The sequence below is a fragment of the Diabrotica virgifera genome, chromosome 9, assembly GCF_917563875.1.
Source record: "Diabrotica virgifera virgifera chromosome 9, PGI_DIABVI_V3a".
NCBI lineage: Eukaryota > Metazoa > Arthropoda > Insecta > Coleoptera > Chrysomelidae > Diabrotica > Diabrotica virgifera.
This window is the reverse complement of record NC_065451.1, coordinates 79,309,717-79,337,337: the sequence shown is the minus strand read 5'-3', so window position 1 is coordinate 79,337,337 and position 27,621 is coordinate 79,309,717. Positions and strand designations below refer to the sequence as shown.

The 27,621-nt window shown below is 34.9% G+C and overlaps 2 protein-coding genes across 2 annotated transcripts; one reads left to right on the top strand and one right to left on the bottom strand.

The window, feature by feature from the left end:
- Positions 1–4,050: 4,050 nt before the first annotated feature.
- LOC126891029 (matrix metalloproteinase-18-like) lies at positions 4,051–5,586 on the bottom strand. Its single transcript, XM_050660208.1, has one exon. The coding sequence runs from the start codon at positions 5,584–5,586 to the stop codon at positions 4,051–4,053; it is 1,536 nt and encodes a 511-aa protein (XP_050516165.1).
- Positions 5,587–12,548: 6,962 nt separating this feature from the next.
- On the top strand, positions 12,549–13,805 carry LOC126891028 (uncharacterized). Its single transcript, XM_050660207.1, has one exon. The coding sequence runs from the start codon at positions 12,549–12,551 to the stop codon at positions 13,803–13,805; it is 1,257 nt and encodes a 418-aa protein (XP_050516164.1).
- The last annotated feature ends 13,816 nt before the right edge of the window (positions 13,806–27,621 follow it).

The window sequence follows — 27,621 nt, the reverse complement described above, 5'->3', positions numbered from 1 at the left end:
CCAATGTAGGGATCCTTAAAAGATTTTTAATTATACTTCAAAATTTAAATTCCGTTGCAGGCGGGGGGTTAAATAATATACGTAGAAGTAAAGCAAAGGTTGTATGGAGAAATATAGCATCAATTTTTCAAAGTAGAGTACAAACAGGAATAATTATTAACAAAGAGCATAAAGATATTTTACAGTTTTTTGCCGATGCTTTTAAACTATTTCAAAAGAAAATTGAATACAACTTAAAAAGAATGGGCATGTTAAAAGTAAATACTACATTTTGTGGGGAATTTATCAAAAAAGCTGAAGAGGTGGAAATTTTAGAAAGAAAATATTTTAATACTAAAAATGAAGTTATTGATGTGACTACCGATTTAAATTATTGGTTTGAAGTTTACGTTAAAAATATTGTTTTGACCGATTTATCTGAATTTGAGGAATCTCAGAGTGTTTGGGCACTGAATCAAATTATATCTTTAGAAATAAACATTAATAAATTTGAAATGGCTAAAGGAGCCTCATCGTATATTCAATTGCATCCTAAAGTTGCCAAAAAAACGAGCTTGTATCAATGTTAAGAATAACGACCAGGCTTGTTTTGCTTGGGCCATTGTATCAGCACTATATTCAGTTAACATAAACGCTAACAAAACTACTTCATATCCTCATTACACCACTGTCCTTAATTTAAAAGGTCTTGCTCTTGCATTTCCAGTAACTCTAATAATAAATTACTAAGCGAGTTACAGGTAAATCTACAAACCATAAATGATAATAGGATTCATGATCTTGAGCAATGGCAGAAAAGCATTCGATATGAATCAGATATGAGATCTTTACTAGATAGTAGAGTATCAGAGCTGTCAAAGACTTTGTATGAGTTGGATGAACGTTCAGCAGTAAAAGAAATCCAAGATACACTTGCTATATTTAACACATATTTACACCCTTTACTCCAAAGAGTTAAAGCTTTAGAAAGTAGAAATGACGTCGTCCATGGAAAAGGTCCAACTAGTTAACGAGCTACACAAACCTGCTCGAAAAAATTATCCAAGACGACGTACAATAGTCAAAGGCTTAGACGATTTATGGCAGATGGACTTGGCTGAAATGCGATCTCATTCCCATAACAATAGAAATTTTAAATTAATTTTAGTTGTTATTGATTGTTTGTCGAAATATCTGTGGACTCGCCCATTAAAGACAAAGACGGGTGAGGAGCTGACTCAAGCATTTTCGGATATCCTCGCACACAGTAAACGAACACCGAAAAATCTGCAGTCGGATCAGGGAACTGAATTTTACAATAACAAGTTTCAAAATTTAATGAAAAAACATAAAATAAATCACTACTCTGTTTTCACTACCATGAAAGCAGCCATGGCTGAACGCGTCATTAGAACGTTGAAATCCAAACTTTACAAGTATTTCAGCTTACACGGTACTTACAAGTGGATTGACATATTGCCTACAGTTACGGCTGAATACAACAATACAAAGCATTCAAAAACGGGGTACAAACCATCACAAGTGAACAAAACCAATGAAAAGGAGATTTTAAAAAACAAATTTACACATTTAAAAATCGCAGGTCCCCGAAAATTTAAAGTCGGCGATATTGTACGCATCAGCAAAACCAAAATGTTATTCGACAAGGGATACATTCCAAGTTGGACAACAGAATTATTCAAAGTTACCAAAATCAATATTACCAACCCTGCAACGTACATGCTCGAAGACATGCAAGGTGCACCGATCAAAGGAGCCTTTTACGATGAAGAGTTACAGAAAACAGCCAATCCTGATATTTACTTAGTTGAAAAAGTTTTACGTCGTAAAGGTAAAAAAAATGTACGTCAAATGGCTTGGCCTTGATGTAAAACATAATAGTTGGATCGATAATGATGCTGTCATCTAAAAAGGTGGGGGGAACAGAATTATGAAAAATTAGCAGAAACACGTTTTTTCGTTCTCAATGTGTTGCAGTCAGTTAGCTAGTAAAAATGTATTCCCAAGATACTGAATACTCGCGGCAGCGAGTATGATGTCACCCTTTCACCATCATCTGAAACATCAACCGTACGTGAAGACTACGATCATGAGCTGGATGCTCTTCTAGAGAAGTATGAAGAAGCAGCCAAGAACGAGACCCATTATCTGCTGTACACACAGTTGTTAAATGGATCATACCAACTTGGTTGTGGTCTAAGTCCAGCCAGAACATATACTTCAGCTGTAATTATGCGGAAATCGCCATAGCAGAAAATATCTTTCAGTGCCTATGAATGGGAACAATTAATTACCCAACTCAATGAGCAAAGTTTTTTCTACGAAAACGTGACCGTCTCTGATGATCCTGTTGAAATTCAGTGTGGTGAATATTGCATAATTCGACAAATAATCTACAACAGCATGAAATTCCTCGAAATAATCAAGCACGACATTAACTTTTGTCTCTCAGAAATGCAAGTGAACACCCTTGTGGAAGCACATAGTGAACTTTTAACACCGTATATGTCCATGCTAGATACTATTGAATTTCCAAATTATTATTATAATACGCTTAATATTATTCGATCCCATTAAATCAAAATAAATTGCTTTATATTGATACTGATGGATTGATTTATGAAACTGAATGTAATGATATATACGAGGAAATGATTAAGCCTGACATTCATAGATTTGATACAAGCGATTATCCCCCAAATAATCCTTGGAATATTCCTTTAGTAAACAAAAAAGTGCCAGGTCTAATGAAAGATGAGAATAACTCAAAAATCATGACTCACTTCGTTGGTCTTCGTTCAAAGCAATATACATATAAAGTGGCTGGGGAGAAAGATGTTAAAAAGTCGAAAGGGGTTAAGATGAATGTTGTAAAGATAAAAAATTAACTTTGATGATTATTTGAATTGTTTGAAAAGTTTTCGTGAAACTGCCGAAACAAAATCATTTTTTTTATGCAACACAGCGTTGTATACAATCTAAATTACATGAAGTTTACAGTATTGAGCAAACTAAAATAGCCTTAAACCCTTTTGATGACAAACGGCACTTACTCTCCAACACTTTTGATACGTTGCCCTGAGGCCACTACAGTATAACACATAGGTGAATTCATTTTTCAGATGTGGAAGATGGAAAGTCTACAGAATTTATGCATAAGCACTATTATCGAAAACATACATGAAATTTCAAAATTTATTAGTAAATCGCCTTTACCATGGGTATTAACGGAGGAAATAGTTCAAAAATTTAGTAAAATTAAATGGATGCAAATTAAAACTAATCCCGTTCCTTATGAACATTTTAAAGTTTGTGACTTTGAGAATCATGATCTAGAATTGAATATTTCACCTGAACTTCGTCAGGCAATTATAGAGTGTCAGGATTTTGAAACTTTTGCACGTAATGACTACTATTGCTTATGGTTTAGGTATTATCAAATACCAAAATATAATTTGCTACTCTGTCGAACATGTTACAGGGTATTTAAAATAATTTTCTCTGAAAAACAAAAATGTCTAAAAGCTAAATCTGATAATTTTCATGTTAGTTGTTTAGCTTCAGACTTACATTTGATATTTAGAAAAAAATCATCCTGGTGTCAAAATGGTTTTTGTGAGGTACTCTTTGAACTAAAGGATAGATATGATTGTGAGGAGGACTTACACAGGAATCGTAATAAAAAAGTAAGATTCTCAGACATTTAAGATGCTAATAAAATTTAAACCTTTTGGTAAAGACGATCTGTATATTTGTATCATTTTCGGTAAACATATTTTGTACGTTTATACCTGTAAAATGTAAATAAATAAAAAAAACTTTCTTGTAAATTAATTACTTACCTTTTAGTTGTATTGATTATAATCACAAAACGTTACTTCGATTAAACGAATACGATTTGCGATTACGATTATCGATTACTAATAACGAATAAAAGACTTTCTTGTAAAATATGCTTTATTTTTATTTACCTTTTCCCCATACAAAATCCCAACATCCCCAGATCCCCAGATCCCATTGATGATGGACCCCCAGATGTTTAGACATTAATTATTCATAAAATAAATTTACTTTAGATAATAAGGATTTCAGTTGTTTTATTAATCCATTATCAGGACAAGGGATCCCCAACATATTCCAATTAAAAGTACCTTTTTCAATGACACTTCTTGTAAATTCATTAAACTTGTAATAGATGTTGTGCTTTAAGAAATATATATGTCCATCGATGTAATTAAATGCTGATGTAATATCATTTGGTATTCCTGGAAAAACGTCACTTATGCGTCCTCTTGAGATAATGTCTTTATCATTAAATTCAATAAATGAGCCATCAAAACAAACAAATTTTTTTCCTGAATTTGTTTGGAATAAACCGTTAATACTTCTTGCGTTATTGATTTCAGGTACCATGTTATCTGTATGAATTCTTAAGCTAGGAAATGCTGCTGCATATATACGATTTCTGCTTACACCAATCAAATCTCCATTGGTGCTTTGAAAAACATGTGTCACGTTCGTAATTCCCCCTGGAAAATATCTTATAAATTGTTCAGCATTGGTGGGTATCTTTTCATTATTTAAGTCATATTTCCATACCAGATCCTTACTTACTATATACATTCGGTATGTTGGAAATGATGGAGCGTATGCTAAAAATATTAAATCTGGATATTCCAATTCACATACATTCGTTATTATATTTTGCTTTGATTTATTAGTCCTAGCTGCTGTGGTTGTCGTACTCCTAGATCTTTCTGTTGTAGTTGGTGAACTACTCCTAGTAACACCAGCTTTAGTTGGAATAGATGCAGATTTACTTTTATGTCCATATAACTTTTCTAATCCCCTTTTATCATCATCAGTTATGTGGGTAGGAAAGGTTTCATAAAACGGATACATTAGAGCCTTCTTATCGCTACTGTGTGCTAAACCTAAAGCGTGACCAACTTCATGGAGAAGGACTGCAAAGAAATTTGTTCGACCTTCTGCTGTAGAATTTAAACTGAAATCCCATGTTAGATTGCTATTCATATGAATTTCTATGCATCCAGATGTAGGTGGAAAATAAGAATGTGCTAATACACCACTTGTAAATTTAAAAGGACATTCGTCGTTACCCTGACAATTGTATCGAAAATAGTGCTGTTTTGGAACTACTGTTATAGTTATATCCGGCTTTGGATTTGGGATTCTCAGATAAGTAAACTTAAATTTTGATGCTTCTTCCCATATTTCAAATACTCTTTTAGTGACTGTCAAAGCTTGAGGGGTTGCTTGTGGAAAATACCATTTTATATCAAATTTTTTCCATGCTGATTTTACAGCGTAAGCATTGTCTCCTTGTGTACATCGTGGTTTCTGCATTAACTCCATCGTTTCTTTATTTAATTTCCCATCCACCGGTAAATTATATCTTTCTTGAAACTGTTCTAGTGTTTCAGTAATATCAGTGTGTGCAGTTTCACTTGTGGTGATGTAACCATATTGTTCTAGCCATGACACTGCATTTGTCTCGGTAAAATTTCCACCTAAGCAAAAACTTATGCCGGTTGCGATGAGCAGAACAACTTTATTGATATGCATCTCGAATGATACTAGTTCAAATAAGAAAACATCACTGTGATATAAATAAACTCCACCAGCCAACAAAAATACTCCTCTTGTAATTTATTTTCATTAAATAAAACAACACAGATATATTTTACAAGCTTTATTAAATTCTTTCAAGATCATTAGCGATCCTATTTTTACAGAAAAATATAAGTTGTCCTAACGCTATATGTTGTAAAGTATTTCCTTCCTGTGTAAATGTATACAATTTTTGAATTGCGTCTGAAAACGTATAATTATGACTACTAAAACCATTTCGAACAATATTAAGCGTATTATAATAATAATGTGGAAATTCAATAGTCTCTAGCATGGACATATACGGTGTTAAAAGTTCACTATTTGCTTCCACAAGGATGTTCACTTGCACTTCTGAGAGACAAAAGTTAATGTCGTGCTTGATTATTTCGAGGAATTTCATGCTGTTGTAGATTATTTGTCGAATTATGCAATATTCACCACACTGAATTTCAACAGGATCATCAGAGACGGTCACGTTTTCGTAGAAAAAACTTTGCTCATTGAGTTGGGTAATTAATTGCTCCCATTCATAGGCACTGAAAGATATTTTCTGCCATGGCGATTTCCACATAATTACAGCTGGAGTATATGTTCTGGCTGGACTTAGACCACAACCAAGTTGGTATGATCCATTTAACAACTGTGTGTACAGCAGATAATGGGTCTCGTTCTTGGCTGCTTCTTCATACTTCTCTAGAAGAGCATCCAGCTCATGATCGTAGTCTTCACATACGGTTGATGTTTCAGATGATGGTGAAAGGGTGACATCATACTCGCTGCCGCTTGAGTATCCAGTATCTTGGGAATACATTTTTACTAGCTAACTGACTGCAACACACTGAGAACGAAAAAACGTGTTTCTGCTAATTTTTCAGAATTCTGTTCCCCCCACCTTTTTAGATGACAGCATCATTATCGATCCAACTATTATCTTTTACATCAAGGCCAAGCCATTTGACGTACATTTTTTTACCTTTACGACGTAAAACTTTTTCAACTAAGTAAATATCAGGATTGGCTGTTTTCTGTAACTCTTCATCGTAAAAGGCTCCTTTGATCGGTGCACCTTGCATGTCTTCGAGCATGTACGTTGCAGGGTTGGTAATATTGAGTTTGGTAACTTTGAATAATTCTGTTGTCCAACTTGGAACGTATCCCTTGTCGAATAACATTTTGGTTTTGCTGATGCGTACAATATCGCCGACTTTAAATTTTCGGGGACCTGCGATTTTTAAATGCGTAAATTTGTTTTTTAAAATCTCCTTTTCATTGGTTTTGTTCACTTGTGATGGTTTGTACCCCGTTTTTGAATGCTTTGTATTGTTGTATTCAGCCGTAACTGTGGGCAATATGTCAATCCACTTGTAAGTACCGTGTAAGCTGAAATACTTGTAAAGTTTGGATTTCAACGTTCTAATGACGCGTTCAGCCATGGCTGCTTTCATGGTAGTGAAAACAGAGTAGTGATTTATTTTATGTTTTTTCATTAAATTTTGAAACTTGTTATTGTAAAATTCAGTTCCCTGATCCGACTGCAAATTTTTGGGTGTTCGTTTACTGTGTGCGAGGATATCCGAAAATGCTCGAGTCAGCTCCTCACCCGTCTTTGTCTTTAATGGACGAGTCCACAGATATTTCGAAAAACAATCAATAACAACTAAAATTAATTTAAAATTTCTATTGTTATGAGAATGAGGTCGCATTTCAGCCAAGTCCATCTGCCATAAATCGTCTAAGCCTTTGACTATTGTACGTCGTCTTGGATAATTTTTTCGAGCAGGTTTGTGTAGCTCGTTAACTAGTTGGACCTTTTCCATGGACGACGCCATTTCTACTTTCTAAAGCTTTAACTCTTTGGAGTAAAGGGTGTAAATATGTGTTAAATATAGCAAGTGTATCTTGGATTTCTTTTACTGCTGAAGATAAACGTTCATCCAACTCATACAAAGTCTTTGACAGCTCTGATACTCTACTATCTAGTAAAGATCTCATATCTGATTCATATCGAATGCTTTTCTGCCATTGCTCAAGATCATGAATCCTATTATCATTTATGGTTTGTAGATTTACCTGTAACTCGCTAGTAATTTATTATGTTTTCTGCCTTTCACCTTTTTTGCATCAGACATCTTCACTCTACCTAAACTGTTTACGTTCTAACGCAATATTCTTTGTACAATAGGTTTTATGCAACTCGTCCATCAATTGGCTCTTTAGACAATTTTATTATTTTCGACGTATTCTTCTACTACCTTAAGACGATTTTCTAAATCATGTGAATTAAGATCCGTTGTTTTAATCTTTTTTTCCATTTCCAACGATTTCAACATATTTTGTGCGCTTTGGTGAGCAGCATCTGTAACGTTCTTATTCATTTCACGTTTAAATAAATCTAGGTCATTTCTAAACTCGTGTACTTGTTTCGACAAATCGGATATTTTTGCAACAAACACTTTGTTCTCATCAAACAACAAATTAATTTTTTTATTAGAATCACTTTCTACTTTACTTATGGTGTCTGAGATTTTTTGTTCAAGTTGAACATGTTTTGCATTATATTCTTTGCGTAACAAATTAAACTCTTTTCTTACAAAAGACTTGACATGAACAATGCGACCATCTACGTATTTCTTGTTGGAAAGATCTGTATCAGCTACAGGAGGATTCCGTTGCATATCCTTCTTTACTGCATGTATTTGGTTTTGTACATCCAAAATAGATTGTTTTAAGCCTTCACGTAGCTTTTTAACAGCTTGTTCATTAGAACGATAATGATGGCGACCAAACTTGTCAACATTCATATTGGAAATGATGCTACAATAATCTGATCTAACGTTAATATATAATATCTGCTTCACGTAATTCGTTGATAATGGCAACAATTTCGTTATTGAGGGATGCGGTGTTTCCTGCTTTTTGCTCAGCCATCAACAATTTGAGGCGCTCACAAAGTTCGTTTGGGTCATCCCAATACACATATTGCACACGATCATCGCTGTCTTCCCAATGTGTCGGTATTCCTGAGCCAACCTCCTCCCTACCAGATACTGTATTACGACGAAATGATTTATTCAGGTCAGGTTTAAGAAGTGATTTATTAAGATTAGGTTTAATAATTTCATTCCACTTATAGGTTTTGGTTCCCTTTAGTGTACCATTCAGTTTTTTATGAGCATTGGTTAATTCCAGCAATGTAATATATCGTTTCACATCGTCCTCAGTGTAATAATTAGGTTCTTTGTAAAATATTAATTCATATAGCCCGCGAGTTCCAACAACATAGTCTCCTTTCGCCACAATCCAACCATTATGGGCGAAATCAATAACAGTTTTTCCAAGTTTCCATTTGGAAGTTACAGGATCATGAGTAGGACCGTATACTCTATCTATTTTATCTGAATACTGCCAATGGTCTTTCACATAAGGATGAATTAGATGATGGTATTTTTCTAGGTAATCTTGAAATTCTTGTTCGGATACCTTATCTTGCGATTGGTTTGTTTCTATGCTATCTTCGTATTCTTCATCAGATTTATCGCTGTTTTCAAATACCTCTTCATCACTGATAAATGATGTATTTTTTATGGTGCTGATATCTTCTTTTTTAATTTCTTCTTCTTTTTCCATTGGTTCTTCTTTTTTAATGGACTCCGTTTTAACGTTAGCATTGTATTGCGATGTTTTTAGAACACTGGTTATGGGTTTAAACATTTTTTTCAAAGTTTCATCCTCCTCCGATTTACCTAGTTTTAAAGCTAAATACTTTTTGCGAATAGCTCTAGCTAATTCCGCAACTTTGCGCTTGCGTAGAAGCACTTGTTTGTCCAACATGCTTTTATATAATGCAGGTGTCTCAGTCACGTCTAAACTTTTATAAACTTGTCGAAACCTTTACGATAGCGTCCGTTAGAAATATCAAAATCCTTAACAATAACAAATGTACCATACTTGTCCTTCCAACATTCAGAACAAAATTGTTTAAATTGCTCAAATGTCATGTCAGGAGAGACGTGATCGTCAAAGACGTGTTTTAAATTGAGCTCATCCTGTTTAAACAATACAATAAGGTTAGCATTATCACGTAGGAGTTGTTTGACTGCTCGACTGTAGGATTGACATAGGTATGCACAATCGATATTTTTATGTCTCCCCATACAGTAATATTCACGTATTGTTTGTTGCGGATCCGTTGATACATCATCAAATATGAATACAGAATTTGGTTTGGCTTTACCAGGACTTATTACGGCATCATTATCTTTAAATGGGAAATAGCCCACCTCCTTCACAGATGCCAACACTTCCTTCAAAAATTGATACTTGGGCTGAAACAACGACTTTGAATAAACGTAAACATTTTGAAATTTAGCGCCATTCGGGTCAAACAATAATGCCAACATAGCATTAGTCTTTCCGCACCCACTTGGGCCGCATATGATAGCACGAAAAGAATGTGGTAGCAATGTACCATGTTTACTGGTTCTTGTCACGTTATCGACAAAATCTAAGTTTTCCACTGCTAGTGTCTTGTCTTGTTGAACAACCTTCATCTTGTGATCGAGATGAATTTTATGCACTTGGTTATATAAAAAGCAATTTTGTGTGAAACGATTCATTTCAATGTTGGTTGTTCACGGTGAAGGAGTTTTAAATTCTATAATCAATAGTCTACCATTTGAATTGCACGCTCCTGGCTACCAATATCTAGGACCTGGAACTAAATTACAGAAACGTCTAGCACGAGGAGATCCTGGGATAAATCCATTAGATCAGGCTGCGAGAGATCACGATATAGCATACTCTCAAAGTAATTCCTTAAAAGATCGACATAAAGCAGATTGGGTGTTGGAAAATAAAGCGTGGGAACGAGTTAAAGCAAAAGACGCATCTTTGGGTGAAAAAACCACTGCCTGGTTAACTACTACAGCGATGAAAGCTAAACGAAAATTAGGTATGGGTGTGAAACGTGGTAAAGGCGTTAGATCATTTAAGCGACACGTGCTGCAACCAATTATCAGAAGATTGAAACGTACTCCTCCAGCACCAAATCTGCGTAAATCAGCCCTACTTGCACTTGCAGCAGCTAGAACGGCCGTTAAAAACGTAGGTGGGAAAAAAATGTGCGGGTTCCAAGAATTATTCCATTTGAACCAAAATCAGGTGGTATTTTACCTTTAATCCCTATCTTTGCAGGCTTATCAGCTCTCGGCTCTTTAGCGGGAGGTGCGAGTGCCATTGCCAAGACAGTAATCGACTCAAAGAATGCTCAAAAGAAACTAGAAGAAGATAAACGTCATAATAAAGCAATGGAACATCTAGGCAAAGGTTTATACCTACGAAAAAACGCTAAAGGTGGCTTTGGATTATACTTGAAGAAGTCAAAAAACTCCCGCTGAAGCTACCTAATAGACCTCTAACCAATGTGGACTTGAATAAATTTGCTAAACAATTAAAAATTTCAAATTTTCGTGGAGTTTTTATGCGGGACAATTTACCTTAAGCCCCCCGTAAACACGAATGTGCTATTATTAATCTTGATATTTCCAAGAACCCTGGTACACATTGGGTAGCTTACCGAAAGATAAATAACAACATAGAATACTTTGATTCATATGGTTGCTTGAAGCCACCGCGGGAACTAGTATCATATTTGAGTGGTGGACGAATTTTCTATAATAACGACGCATACCAAACTTATAACCAAATTAACTGTGGACATTTATGCTTAAAGTTTCTCTACAATGGAACCATCTAACGACATCTTGAGGCGTGCCACATGCATTTTTATGGAAAATATAACGAGCGGTGTTTGGTATAAACTACCCCACGATATTCGTCTCGCACTAGGAGATCATTTACCTTGCAAGAAAGATTATAATAAACATGAATGGGGTGATGTTTGCGGCAATATGAAATCTACATGTGTGTTGTGCGGTGTCTATGAGAGCGGTATCTATGAGCAAAATGTAAATAAGACAAAACCATGTAACAGTATAATAAGAAAAATAAAGAAATTTTTAACATAATATATTGATATTTAACTTACTACACCCTATATTAAGTATCAGTCATGTCTCGATTGTTAACCTTGACAAGTACTACAAACGAATTTTCGTTTACTCCTCAAGTGCCTCTTGTACTTGATCCACTTCAGCAGTATTATGTAGCAGTGTTGGGATTTCATACATTTAATTCAATCCCAAACATCGATGGTGAAAAATTTTATTTCTATGAGCAAAATGATCGTAAAAAGTTGCGCCATATCGACATTCCATCCGGATGTTATGAAATTACCGATATCGAAGCGTACATTCGAAGTGCATTACACACTAAATACAATTCAGTTCAGCAGTTCACTTTAAGACCGAACAACAATACGCTTAAATGTGAAATTTTCTGTCAAGAGCATACCATTACTTTCGAGAAAGATGATAGTCTTGGTAAATTATTGGGTTTCTCCTCAAATAGAATATTGGCGCCAGGTACACTGCATTCTTCAGATCAACCTGTAAACATTATAAAAGTATCGAGTCTACTTTTTGAATGCAACATTACCGAAGGAGCCTTCTACGAGGACAGACCTGCGCACACTATTCTACATTTTCCACTTAGTGTTGATCCAGGGTTTGCTATTGATGAACGTCCTCATAACCCTATATACATACCAGTAAGCAGCAGCATACGTGAAATTACCAAAATTACCGTTAGTGTAGTCGATCAAGAATTAAGACCAGTCAACTTTAGAGGAGAGAAAAGTACTCTGCATTTGGATTTTAAGGAACGATAGATGGGTTTAGATATAAAACACAACTCTACACATCCATATTCATTAGTCTCACACGGATCCTGCATGGGACGTGACGTGTCTGCTGACAATAAAGTTTTTCTTGTTTCCATTGGATTACGGCTGAAGAATGCCAAAACGCCACTATATTCGACGCCAGGTTCATCAGCAGGAACCACATATTTTCGATCTTTACCAAAAACCCCGGTTCGACGATACTATTAGAAAAGAAGAATTTCGTACATATACACCTTACATCAAGTCATTTAATAATAGTGATGTTGTCGAGTTTATCATAAATCAATCAGATGCATTTTTTGCGATACACGACACACTTTTAGAAATTAAAGGAAGTATCAAGAAAGCTGGTAATGGAACTGTTTCTCTTGCGCCGAATGCTGGATCCTTCTTGTTTGATACCTGTACATACATCCAAAGTTCACATGACATGGAAATAGTTCGAGATCCAGGTGTAGTCAGCACTATTCGCAGTTTGTTGTGTTATACACCTGAAGATTCCAAATTTCTCAGTACTGCAGGATGGAACTATCCGAATTATCCACATTTAACAGGGGACGCCTTTAGTTTACTGATTCCAATCAAACATATTTTCAACATTTTCAACGATTACACTAAATTAACCTATGGCCGTCAAGTGTTTCGCTTTGTTCGAGCGCGTAATGATAAAGATTGTATTGTTGTCCAAGAACCTACTGGTTCCACGACGGTAACAACAGTATCATTAACCATCGCCAGCATGGAACTCAAGGTCAAACATGTCTTTCCCAATGATGATGTGAAAATCGAATTAATGATTCCGATTAAGAATAATACACCGATAACCATACCTTTCCGTAAATGGGAGCCCAATGAACTACCTTCACTTACGGCAGGATCTCGACGAGAGATATGGAGTGTAAAGACAACTTCAGCTGTTGAACGTCCACGCTACGTTATTGTAGCTTTTCAAACTTCTAAACGAGATGATATTCACGCTGATCCGACGCTATTCGATCACATTAGAATGTCCAGCGTACGAGTGGTTATTAATGGTGACTATTGGCCTAACGAGAGAATGCAATTGGATTTCACAAAAAATGATTACGCTATAGCTCACTACAATTATACCGAATTCTTTCCCAGTTATGCTCGTTCGCTAACAAAACATCCCATCTTAGATTACTCTGCATTTAAAAGATATGCTTTGTTTGTTTTTGACTGTTCCAAGCAGGATGATACATCGTTTAGATCCGGAACTGTTGATGTTAAGTTGGAAATCGAAGCAGATGAAGGTGTTCCAGCAGGTACTCGAGCTTACTGTTTAATTGTTCACGACAGCCTACTCGAATACTTTCCACTAACTGAAGTTGTCAAAAATATAATTTAAATAGGACAATCTACAACTATGTCTTTCAGTATTGATCGCAACATCATGAGGATCGCATTAGTTGACATACAAGGATTCACCATAGATGGGTGGTTTGTACCCAAAGAGCTTACCATTGAAATTGGCCATAAACGATGCCATTACATATTTACGTCTCCACAACCGTTTGCTACATTGAGTAATAAAGATAAGAAGACTGTATCTTACTTGGAGAGACACCTGCACGGTCTTCGGTATTCCAATGGGGATGTTGAATATTCAAAAATAAATGAAATACTAGAATCTAAGTTGTTGTATGCAGCTGATTACATCTACGTTCGCGGAGAACAAAAAGTGGAATTTTTACAAAAGAAATGTCATATTTTTGGAGTTTTTCCCACCATTATTGATGTTTGTAAATTTGATGATACACCCCTTGATACTGGAAACTTTATTCAGAATGCCAATCCTTGTCACACAACTGGACTATTTTCCTGCACCGAGAGAAATGTGGATCACCTCCGCCAATGGTTTTGTGAAAAAATATTACCTATGTAAATTAGGTTTTTGAATAAAAGATTAAAAGTATTGTTTTAGTTTTATTTAAAAAAAACACTGCCTTCCTTTTTTACATATTTATTTTAATGCAAGATGATTCGCATTTGCGACTTACAAAAAATTTTATAATGATATTAACCGCTAGAAATACATTTATTACTAATATTATTGTTAACAGTATAATCGATGAACCATATTGGACGATGTCATCATCATTATTAGTTTTGCTCCATTTTGAATCACTTTCAGTGTTATTTGGGGATATTAACTTGATCTTGTAGAATGCTCCTCCCGACTTTGGTATCGTTTTGAAAAATACTGGAAGCTGGCCATAATTCACCACTTCATGATCCATTAGAGTCCATTCAGTTCGATTACAATCAGTTTTTACATCGTTAAAACATATCGCTATGTTCTTAACATTGTTTGGAACGTTTGTATAAAGGACATTGTTAACAATAGCTGTGAGAATGATAAACGATGCCGTTAATTGAGACATCTTGTTGGTTGAATTCTTTTTAATGGGTATTGTGTTTTTGGTAGTTTTCTTGTAGACAAATGAAACTCTGCAAATCGTTTTTCAATTGCGGTTCTATCTTCGTACCACTGTATATCCGCTTTCAGCTTTTGTATTTTTTCGCAAAACTCTACTAATCTACACTGCACGGAAGACATTGATGAAATGAAGCATCTTTTACTTAAACTAATATATAAATATACATATATATTAATTTTATATTTGTTTGAAATTTTCCTTAGTCCTGACCTGTTCCTACTAATAAAATATTTATGTGTTAAATAGTATGTGCATCTTAATTGGAATTTCCTATTAGCAAGCGTCATTATATTTTCTGCATCTGTTTATTACTAATTATACAATAAACGCAATCGTGGGAACGACATGTACATAATATTTATAGAATTTGCTGCCATATTGCGTCAGCGTATTTTCCACATTGCAAGCCTCGTGAACATATTTAAGTTTTAATTACATCCTTTAACTAGTAATTTGCAAACCATTAAAAAATACTTGCGGTTCACTCAATTCGTTGAAACCACACGTGCATTAACGTATGACATCATTGGAATGTGAGTGTATCCGGTGCGGTTCACTTAATTCGTGGGAACGACATATAATATTTATAGTTGCTGTTGCGTCAGCGTCCACATTGCAATATTAAATATATTTTTATTACTTGTAGGTACTCACGTATTTTTCTCTGAATTCTAAAAGCACATTTGCAATGTAGAATGCAGGCGGGGTGCATTCGTTTGTATGAATAAAATGAAATTATAATACTAAAAAATATAATCGTTGCTTTTTGCCGACACCGTATCTACATTGTCTAATTTTGTTACATAACGCCATGCAATTTTTACCTCACACACCCCGGAGGCCCCACGTTCACCCTATGACGACAGGGTTCTTCTTGTACTAGAGGCCTCAACGCCATCAAACTGTCCGCAAATTATTCATTGCAACACGTCTACTTCTCACCCCTATGACGACAGGGTGTACTTCTTAACGACAGGGTTCTTTTATAACGACAGGGTTCTTCTTGTACCAGAGGCCTCAACGCCATCAAACTGTCCGCCTCATTGCAACACGTCTACTTCTCACCCCTATGACGACAGGGTTCTTGTATAACGACAGGGTGTACTTCTTGTATAACGACAGGGTTCTTTTATAACGACAGGGTGTACTTCTTCTTGTACATCACCAGAGGCTACTTCTACGGCCTCAACGCCATCCTAGCCATCAAGCTGGCCGCCATCTTGGATCTCAGATTCCCATATCTCTTCTACTGATTTATGAATAGATCATCAGGTTGAGGTAGTTCATCAAGTGTCTCATCGGTTACTTGTGCAGCTAAAAAATCACTTTCCTCGAAAACTTCAGGTTCATATGAAAAAATTCCTGTTTTACGGAATCCGTTAATTCCGTTGGCTGGTATACAGGCTTTTAGATAACCTTCGCAGAATATTTGACTAATTTGAAACACGGTAACCGTTCTTCCAGGGTGATTATTTAACCACTTTTCCAGTGCCTGGTCTAAATAAGCACTAATAGGACCCATAACTGCAACATCCAGGGACTGGAGCTTGTGTGTGCAGTGAGGGGGAAGACATAATATAGTCTCAAAATTTGCTCTGGCTTTCAAAATAACATCAAGATTTCTTGTATGCGACAAATGCCCATCTAATATGAGCAGAACTGGGTTTTACAAAGAATCATTCTCACTGGGTTTTACAAAGGACAGAAAGTGATCAAACCACTGTGTAAAAACTTCTACTCGCATCCATCCACTATCATTGCACGTAAAAACAGTACCTGGAGATGCACCATCTGTTAGCTCTGCCTTCATTCGTTTTCTGTTAAAAATCAGCATCGGTGGCACAAAACTTCCAGCAGCTAATACGCAAATAACTGCTGTTGTTGAAACACCGCGCTCAGCTGAAGTCACACGGGATACTTGCTTTGAGCCTTTTCTGGCTAAAAATTTTTGAGTTACGACCAGTGACAGTAGAAATTGAAGTCTCGTCGACATTGTAAATCCTGTGAGGTGGATAGTTATGTTTTGTAAAAACATCTTTAACAAGATTACCTAAAAAACTTTGTGACAACGGGTTTATTGAAAGCTCTCGCTCTGGCGGCTGAAGTAGCTTCAGGACATCTTATGAAAATCTCTGGGTGTCTTTTTCTAAACCCATATAACCAGTCTTTATCAGCTGCCTTTTCAACGTGCGAAAACTTGTGAGGAATCTTATTTTGTTCAGCAAGTTGATAAGCCAGTTGTCGCAAATCCCTTGTTGTTAACCCATACATCCTACTGTCAAGATCCAACAAGTGTGCTACTAATTCTTGTTCTTGTTCAAGCGAAAAAACTGGTCTCCACCTCCAAAGTGATTTTTTTCTTTTTTGGCAACTTTATTTTTATCCGTAGCACGCCGTTTAAGTGACATTCTTGGCACGTTAAAGATTCGTGCTGCAGTTTTGACAGGCATTCCCTTTTTAACTTCTTCCAATGCATTTTTCATATGGACTGGATCCCAGCTTTGTCTATCAGTCTTACGTTGATATGTGCGTGGCATTCTGAAACAAATTAGAAATCTTTAACGGCTGTGATTTGATTAAAAATAAAAAATGTACATTTTATGAGATACGGGGTAAAATGGTCTCACTCGCGAGCAGGATCATTTTACACCACAGTAGAGGGATGATTTTAACCCATTATACACCAAATATCCTAATCTTGAATATAGACTAAACATATACCACTAAATTTAGTTTTTCATCCTCTTTTCAACTGAAAAATCCATTTGAAAAAAATTTAATGTACAGGGTGTTGTTTTTGGGTCGGAATATTTTTCCAATATTTTTTAATCCGGACCTGGATTTTTTACAATTGTAAATAAATTAATTTATTGAACACCTTAAATGATATTTGCGCGCCAAATATAAAATAAATATACAGTGTGGTTAAAAAGTTATGAACCAATTAAGAAAATGGCAAAATAGATAAAACACCCAGTATCTGTATTATTAATTGAGTAACACCCATTAAGTATGGTATTTTTGAGACCGCCTAAGTGTCCTCTTTCTACAGTTAACGTATGTTATTTTCCCAATGAAACACCCTGTATTAGAACAAAAATTAAATAAGCACTCATTCAAACAACATCTTTTATAAGTATGACAAAAAAATAATCAGAATTTTTTTAATAGACAAAAAAAGAGACATTTTGCTCACATTATCAAAAATCGTTTAAATAATAGTAAATAGAAGATAAAACTTTAATGCAATGTGAGTCTAATAATAAATCATAAATTCTTGCACAAACTTCTGACGATACTTGTAGTCATAATTTGGTATGGCAACTTTGAGATCAATAATTATTAAAAATGGGAGAATATCACTTTCTCACAAAAAAAAAATATCCGTGTCTTATTATTAAACTAAACACCTGACAGGATATTTAAATATAAATTAACAAAAATTAAAATGTTACAAATTCGTGTAAAAGGCACATTAGTTTTTTAAATTATGTACAAACTTACCAAAGCTATCACATACATTATTATCAAGTACATTTTTATAATTAGAATCTATATAAAACTGTGGGATAGTGTCTTTTGTTACAAGCTCCTTAAGATCTTTTATCTTTGTCTCAGGGAGTGGTATTTTTTTTGTGTAGGCTTGTGTAAGCCCCGTGAATACTATCTGATCATCTTTGGTCCGGCGTTTGCGTACAGACACAGTTTTGCAATTTTCTTCTGAAAATGACGTTTTGTAAAAGAACACTCCTGGATTCTCCTTTTCCACTTTTAAGACTTTTATATCGTGCCATTTGACTTGGTTAAGATCTTCATCTAAATTGAAGTTGGTTCCCCATTCCTCTTACAAGAATTTATTGTCGTAAAACTTTTCAAATGTCATCTCTTCCAGTTGGTAAGGATTGCCCGACTAGACCGGACTCTCAAAGGAGTTTCGTTTGAAAAAATTGCAGACCGGATTTTGACTTCTGAAATGTGTTGTTGTAACCCTGGACTTTGATTCCACAGATGTTGCCAGTCTGTACTGTGGTTCCCCCTCTCCCACCCCACCCGCTTCAATACTTCATAATATTTTTTTCAAAAAATTCTACAGACTTTGTGATTCAAAAATGAATCATAAAAATCGGTTCATAATTGATATGGTAATCGCGTAACAAACATAAAAAAAATCATACTATTATCGATAAAGTACTGAATATCAAGATAAAGGTGATAAAATTGCTTAGAATTAGTCAATTTATCCATCTCCGGACTTATTTTAAACGCGCGGTTTTTCACCCCCAACTAGGGGTAACTGTTACCCCCCGAGTAAAAGCAACCAATAGCACAAGCCGTCCAAATTTTCATGCAATTCGGAGTTGATCCTGAAAATTACACGGTATCGCCGTATTTTCCGTTCATTTACTGGACTACAAGATGTTTCTATAATCTGTATTTAATCCTACTATACATAATAATAATAATCAGACGAAATTACAAAAAAAATCGTAGATTAAGTAAATTATTTATTTTTATTAAAATTATATTTTTCATTCGATTTTGCCGCTTTTAGAAGTGCCTTGTTTTTATAAAATAGTTATAAAATTCACTGCAAGTCCTCCTGAAATTGGTTTTCGTGGGTGAAAATCGGGACATTTAGTGTCCCGATCAGGTACAAATCGGTACGCGTCCCCAGACCCCTGAAAATCGGGACGTCCCGCGCAAATCGGGACACCTGGTAACGCTAGTTGTAGAGTACATTGTTCTCCCCATTAGATTTAAATGGATTAAAGTCATTCAAAATCGAAATAAGATTTTGAATATCTTTTTCATCTCTAGCGATCCTTGATTCATACTCCATAGATCCATACTCCATAGATCCATACTCCATGGATCCATACTCCACTCAGTATGTACCCTTGAATCAATATCACCCGTAGCATCTGTTTGCATTCCAAGATATGACAGTAGTGTGGAATAAATTGAGTTTTTGAAGGGATACAGAAGGATCCACTGTTGCATCGCTTCTTTATTTTGAGTTATACCAATCAGGCCTCCAGTTACGGCCGAAGACCGATTCTGCGACTGCTCTAGAGCCAAATCACAGCCAACAGAATTAAACTTTCCCATGGATCGCTTTACTGAAGCATTCCTCGTCTGAAATCATCCACGATATCTTTAGGCAATTAAATCATGTCTTGTAAGTAGAGTGACACTCCACGGACATAATTTGTGTGGTTCATAGAGAAGAAATAACTCAGCATTTGTCTGGTAGTCTGCAAATGTAAATCAAAAGCACTTTCTCTGTCTGCTTTGATTGAATTCAAGAGAATTTCTACCATTTCACAATAGTCATTGTAGAACTTGAAAGTTTCACTTTCTTGACACATATCTTGTAAGAAAACCGAAAATTGCGACAGAAAAACATTAATTAAGTTTTCATGTTGTTGATATTTTTCTAACAAACTTTTGTGGTCCCTATCTACTATGGCCTCTCTTAACTCTTGAAGACACGTATTAATAGCATCTCCATCACGAAACTCATTCTGATTAATATACTCTGTGAATTGTAAGCATCTAAGTGCTTCATATACAAGTTTGTGAGCACGTATACCTCGATTATATTGCACACCATTCAATATAGAAGCAAGAGTATTATCACCGTATATTTCAGCTTCGACAAGAATCCTATCTAGTCCACTTCCTTCAATAAATTGACCCAAGCATCGCAAAAGATTTTTTTGCAGGTGAAATGAACCAACCCTTAAGACCAAATCAGGAAAATGTTGACATGAAAGTTGGATCTGTTTGGCTATTAAGTATATAGCCATATCACATGAAAGAACTGCAGTTTCTTTTTGTAGAGACCTACTTAGGTCAATAAAATTTTTCATAGACGTATAAACGACATCTCGTGATCTGGGTGGATGAGGTATAATAGGACAATACCCCACAGTTGACATAGGTAAATTGATGACAGAAGTTGTTGGAACGGAGTCCATCCTAGAACAGCGTTGGTAGATGGTCTCACAAAATTTTTGTTATCCTCATCATAATGTAATCTACACAAGACCCATAAAATGTTCATATTTGGTGAATTTAAGTGTCTAATAACCTGGTAGTTTCGACATAATTTGATATTGACATTGGCTTTGCCTTTGTTATTTCACAATGATAAATTTCTTGACATTTCAAAGTTTTTAAATCACAAAAGTCTTCAACTGCTGTACGCCTGTGCTTTAGCGAAATCTCGTTTTGTGACGAATCTTGTTCCTGATATACGACCATAGCTGTTACGTGTGTCGTATTCTTTCCACTTAACGTTTCTTCATTAAAATCATTGTTGTCCACTGCTCCATGTAAATACAATGATGGATTTTGCACAATGTTTTTGGGTACAATCACTTTTTTGTTTTCATTTTCATTTAAATTCGCTCTTGTTATCTCTGTGTCAAGATCTTTTAACGGTTAATAGCTAATGCTGTGCCCCAGTTTATTTAATATTGTAATCAAATGTTTTGACCTGCTAAGATGGTGAACAGATTCGGCTAGTGCTACGTGTTTAGGTGTCTTCTTTTGAGTGATACAATATACAATATCACTGAATATGGACTTTGCCCTCCGAAGACAACTTCCTCCTAATTTTTGCTTTTTTGCACTAAATAATTTTTGTAGAAATGTCATCCATGCTGGGGGCAATTCAGTTTTATTAATAGTGTTCTCTATTAAAGTTTTGTCACATAAATATTCATCCGGTAAAAGTTTAGCAGCCACAGCCTCATCTCTTAGTAGTTTTGCACACATTTTAATTTTATTGTCATCCAGTTGTCGTACCTACGCGTTCTACTACGTCTGCAAGTGGTATATCTGTTAAAAATACCATGGCTGATTTAGTTCTATCAAATGGATGCGAAAACAGTACCTTTTCGCGATATTTGTCGATCAAAAGGGTTTTAACTGTTCTATTGTCTACAAATGCATTTTCCAATTCGGTTAGCTCAGCTATTCTTGTTGCCAGATAAGACAACTCAAAAGAAGAGGCAGAAAATTTGTCTTTCACTTCATCCATTAACTTTTCAAAGGATGCTTGTAGAATTTCTTGAGGTATATTAGAGGAGGGGCGCCCTCGTTTTTTTTTGTGACTGTCGTGGTACCCATATATAGTCACGGTAACAAGATTTATGATATTTAACTTCTATGGCCAATAAATCCTGAGGCATTTGACAAGTACTTATTGCTGTGAAAACGTTGTCTTGTTTAGCGTGTGCAATATTAAAAATATTTTGTGCCGCCGATAGTTTAGAACATGTGTGAAGCGTTTTTATTTTATTTTTTGATTTCTGGTCACAGATTAGACATACCAAATTTTGTGCTTTATTTCCAGACGTTCTCCAAGATTTACGAGCATCGCGACTGGATACTGCAGTATTGCTTCCAACACTGCATTCAGCGCTTTGTTCTTCCTTGTACAATGCTATTTCTCGATGCCGTACTTTTGCCTCGCTTACATAGCTCGCCATACAATTTCTGTGCCACGAAATAGATTGTAAACTGCATTCGGGATCGTATAGTCTAGCAAACTTAACACTTACTTCATCTGTTCGTCTCTCTGCTGCTCGTTTTATAGTGAGAAATGTCTCAGGCTTTGGTTCACTCACCAACTGTCCGGGCGAATCGCAAAAGAGACACACTAGTTCACTGGGTCTTTATCGAATCTCTTTAAATTCACGATTTCTAGCGACATTGTCTCAATAAAACATATTACTTTAATAAGTAAATATCGTACACAATCGAAAACATTAATATTCGGCGATGTTTACGCGTCGACTGGCGTGCACTGTACAAGCTGGCAAGGCCGCGCCCGACCACAAAGGCAAACTAGGGAAGTGGGCGAGGCGCGCAAGGTCGGAACGGCAACGCACCGCGCTCGCTCGTGGCAACAAGTATTTTCATACGGCTAAAGTTACCAATAACACGTATCAAAACTCAAATCACGGTCGGCAATTTTTGCAAACGATTATCCGTTTCGAGCCTGCACTAAAACCAAGATATGTTGAATGATACGAGGAGCACTTCCGAATCACGATTTACAGTGTATAAACTTTGTAAATTTTCATTTAGGATTTACAATATGTATACATTGTAAATCATGATTTGGTAATGCTCCTTGTAACATTTAATGTGTCTTGGTTTGTTTATTTCTAGTGCATCTTTATTGTAATTTTAATATAGATTCTATTTATTACTTTTACATTTACAATTATTTTGTGCAATGAGAGTCTCAAGTGACGTCGCTATTCTTCCTGTATTATTTCTTATGCCTCTTAAAACATTTACGGATTCTCTACTTAATTCCAATAAACCAGATGAGGCAGGAACATTCACATGTATCCTGCCTTTCGATTTAGCTTTTCCTTTATTACTTCCATATAATTTTCGTTTAGCTCCTCTCTTTCCTATTTCTGGTGACTGGCCATATGAAGTGCTTGGATCGTTTTCGTCCACTTGGTTCTAAAAAAAAACAGGAAAATAATTAATAGCAGAATTTTACAAATCTGGACCTCGGAGGTAAACTACACTATCTCATTTCGAGCAACTGTGTTTAGCGTGTGTTTGCAACAAAGTTTATGGCACTTAGGATGTTAAAAAAATCTGATGTATCCCATAATTGTTCGAAGGACAATGTGACTATATTTTAATGATAACATATAGCCAATTTGTTTAATCCAACTAATAAAATACGTGAATTAAAAAAACTGATTCAAAACAACACCATGTCGACATAGTGTAGTTTACCTCCAAGGTCCAGAAATATGAAAATACTTCAATTTTTGTACATAAAAATTATACTTTTGATTTATAAATGATGTTGGGAGAGCTCAGCTGGAAGTATACTTTATTTAATTAAATTTTTAAAACAATTCTACACACCATATTATATATGTGTAGTCGGCAGACAAAAGTCAATTTTTGGGAAAAATTTTTATTTACTAAAATCCCCTAAAAAAATTATTACCGCTGGAATAAAACAGACAAGTCAAAGGTTATACCTGTGGTTCCATATCAAATAGTGATCTTTTTCATACTTACAATTTTATTCTCAACCAATCAAGTCCTTTTATCTGGTTTAGATCGGTATGTGCCTAACCAAAACATTTGACTTAACTGATTAGGTACATTTGTGGATTTATCCAGTTATCAGTGAAATGTTCACTAGTGAAAAGACTGACAGAGTCATGAAAAAAGAATATCATGTAAATAATTAATTTAATTTGTAATTTGGATATTGATTACATTGTGTTTCTCAAGTTTCTTATCTCATTCAATGTGTTGGTTAATAATATACGGTGTATAATGTGTAGTAAGCACATTCTATGAAAATATTCATTCAAAATGAAAATGTCATGGCTTCGTAATGTCAAACAATGGACAGGACTAAAAAACATAGGAGACCTAATACATACTGCAAGGGATAGAGAAAAATGGTCAAACGTGATCGCGAACATCCATTAGTGGATTGCATAAGAAGAAGAAGAATTCATTCAAAGGTAAATACAGTCGGAAAATGAAATAATACCCATGCACGATCACATCAATCACTTATTTTGTATTTGCTGTCTTTTTCTACAAATATCAAACGTTTGTTATAGAAAAAGACAGCAAATACACAATAAGTGATTGTTGTGATCGTTCATGGGTATTCTTTCATTTTTCCGACTGTACATACACAAAATCAATATATATATATATATATATATATATATATATATATATATATATATATATATATATATATATATATATATATATATATATATATTGTTTGAGTTTAATTCTTGAACCTTGATATATTTTTTTACCAATGTTTCTTGGGTTTAGGTTCATAAAAAAAGCTTGTCTAGGATGTTATGACCATATTTATTGATATATTATCCGACGTTTCGGCAGGAAATCCATGCCTTTTTCAAGGATTGACTAAAACAACATTTATTGAAAGCTACAATACAATTTAAAAGAAAATCGACTTACCATGCAATCGTAAATTTAGTTTTGAAACAAGTACACAAACAGACGTCACAATTAAAACAATGTTAAAATGTTAAAGCATAGGAACGGACCCACTAAGTCATTGCGTTAAGAGAGTAATGAACTGTGTCAAAAATTATTATGGTGTTTATTGATGTTTGATTTTATGTTAAGTCAAAATAGTTGTCTTCGTCTCATAGGCGTGCTGAAATATTATATACATAGTTAATTTTAGATTAAGTTGAAATATACCCTATTAAGGTTTTTGACATCCCGTTTATCATTGACAGCTTTGTTATTTTTTTTAATTTCTATGGACTCTAGCAGTTCCCTCTTCTTTTTGTTGGGTTCACTTTTTAGGATTTTAGTTTTATCGAAATCAAATTTGTGTTTCTTTTCGTTTTCATGTTTTGTGAGGGCTGTAGTGTTATTTTTGTCATATTTGTGAGACCGAATTCTAGAGTTTAGTAGCTGGCTGGTTTGTCCGATATATACCCCATCGCAATTTGAACAAGGAATTTCATATACAACATGTGATTTTTTTGATTGCGGGGTTTTAGTTTTAAGTTTAGTAAAATTCCTTTTCAAGAGATTATATCCTTTGTGAGCAACTGTAATGTTATGCTTGGCTAGGAGATTCGAAAGTTGTTCAGATAACCCTTGTATGTAAGGCAAAGACATATATTTCTTCTTTTCCTTGTTATTTTTGTTGTTGTTTTTGTTATTGTAAAATGTATGTAGTCGTGACTTGAAGGTGTTTTCAATGAGGTGATGTGGGTATGAATTAAGTGTTAGTGCTGTTTTTGCTTTTTTTATAGCATGAGGTCTATTGATGGGATCAGACAATCTGATGGCTCTGTCGGCTAGGCCAATAACTACTGATTTCTTCTGGGACAACGGGTGATGAGAGTTGAAGTTTAGGTATCTTGACGACCAGGTTTTTTTGGTGTACCATGAAGTAGTTATGATGCTGTTGTCTCGATGTAAGGTCAGGTCCAGAAAATTGATTTGACAATTTTTTTCAACTTCTAACGTGAATTTGAGTTTTTGGTGGAAGTTATTGAACTCATTTAGCAAAACATTCATTTTGTCCTCTGGTGCTGCACTTAAACAGTCATCTATGTATCGATAGAAAAAAGGAATATTGAAATCTATTTTATTCAAAACAATTTCCTCTAGGTGCTCTAGAACTAATTGAGCTATGGCGCTAGATATGCTAGCACCCATAGCGCATCCATCTGTTTGTTGGAAAATTTTGTTTTTATATATAAAATATGTTGATTTTAATGTTGTTTCGACTGCTGAAATAAATTCTTCTAGAGGGATGTCTGTAAATACTTTTATTTCATTCCACTTTTTTCTAATGATGTCTTTCGCTAAATCTATGGGAATATTGGTGTATAAAGATACAACATCGAGAGACACTAATTTATACGTTGTAGGTAAATGTATATTTTTGATTTTAGATTTCAGGTCCTCAGCGTCTTTTAAATAGTGCGGATTTTTGTTAATTACGTTAGAAATAATATTCTTCAAATATTTAGAAAGGTTTTCAAAAGGAGACTGAATACATGAGACAATAGGACGCAGAGGCATACCTTCTTTATGTGTTTTGGGTAGACCATATATTTTTGGAGCTACAGCATTATGTATCTTGAGGGATTTTGCGGTGTTTGGTGAGATGTAACACATTTTTTCCCATCTATCAACTAATTCGTTATTTCTTTTTTGGAAGATGTTCGTAGGGTCATTTTTCATTTCACGGTATGTTGTTTTATCATTTAACAGAGAATCCATTTTACTGTCATAGTCGTTGGATTCCATAATGACAGTTTTGTTTGTTTTATCAGGCTTCAGAACAATTAAATTTGGGTTCTCATTTAGAAAGGCTTTGGTTTTTTTAACTCCTAGCTTTTTTAGCTCCTAGCCAAGCATAACATTACAGTTGCTCACAAAGGATATAATCTCTTGAAAAGGAATTTTACTAAACTTAAAACTAAAACCCCGCAATCAAAAAAATCACATGTTGTATATGAAATTCCTTGTTCAAATTGCGATGGGGTATATATCGGACAAACCAGCCAGCTACTAAACTCTAGAATTCGGTCTCACAAATATGACAAAAATAACACTACAGCCCTCACAAAACATGAAAACGAAAAGAAACACAAATTTGATTTCGATAAAACTAAAATCCTAAAAAGTGAACCCAACAAAAAGAAGAGGGAACTGCTAGAGTCCATAGAAATTAAAAAAAATAACAAAGCTGTCAATGATAAACGGGATGTCAAAAACCTTAATAGGGTATATTTCAACTTAATCTAAAATTAACTATGTATATAATATTTCAGCACGCCTATGAGACGAAGACAACTATTTTGACTTAACATAAAATCAAACATCAATAAACACCATAATAATTTTTGACACAGTTCATTACTCTCTTAACGCAATGACTTAGTGGGTCCGTTCCTATGCTTTAACATTTTAACATTGTTTTAATTGTGACGTCTGTTTGTGTACTTGTTTCAAAACTAAATTTACGATTGCATGGTAAGTCGATTTTCTTTTAAATTGTATTGTAGCTTTCAATAAATGTTGTTTTAGTCAATCCTTGAAAAAGGCATGGATTTCCTGCCGAAACGTCGGATAATATATCAATAAATATGGTCATAACATCCTAGACAAGCTTTTTTTATGAACCTAAACCCAAGAAAC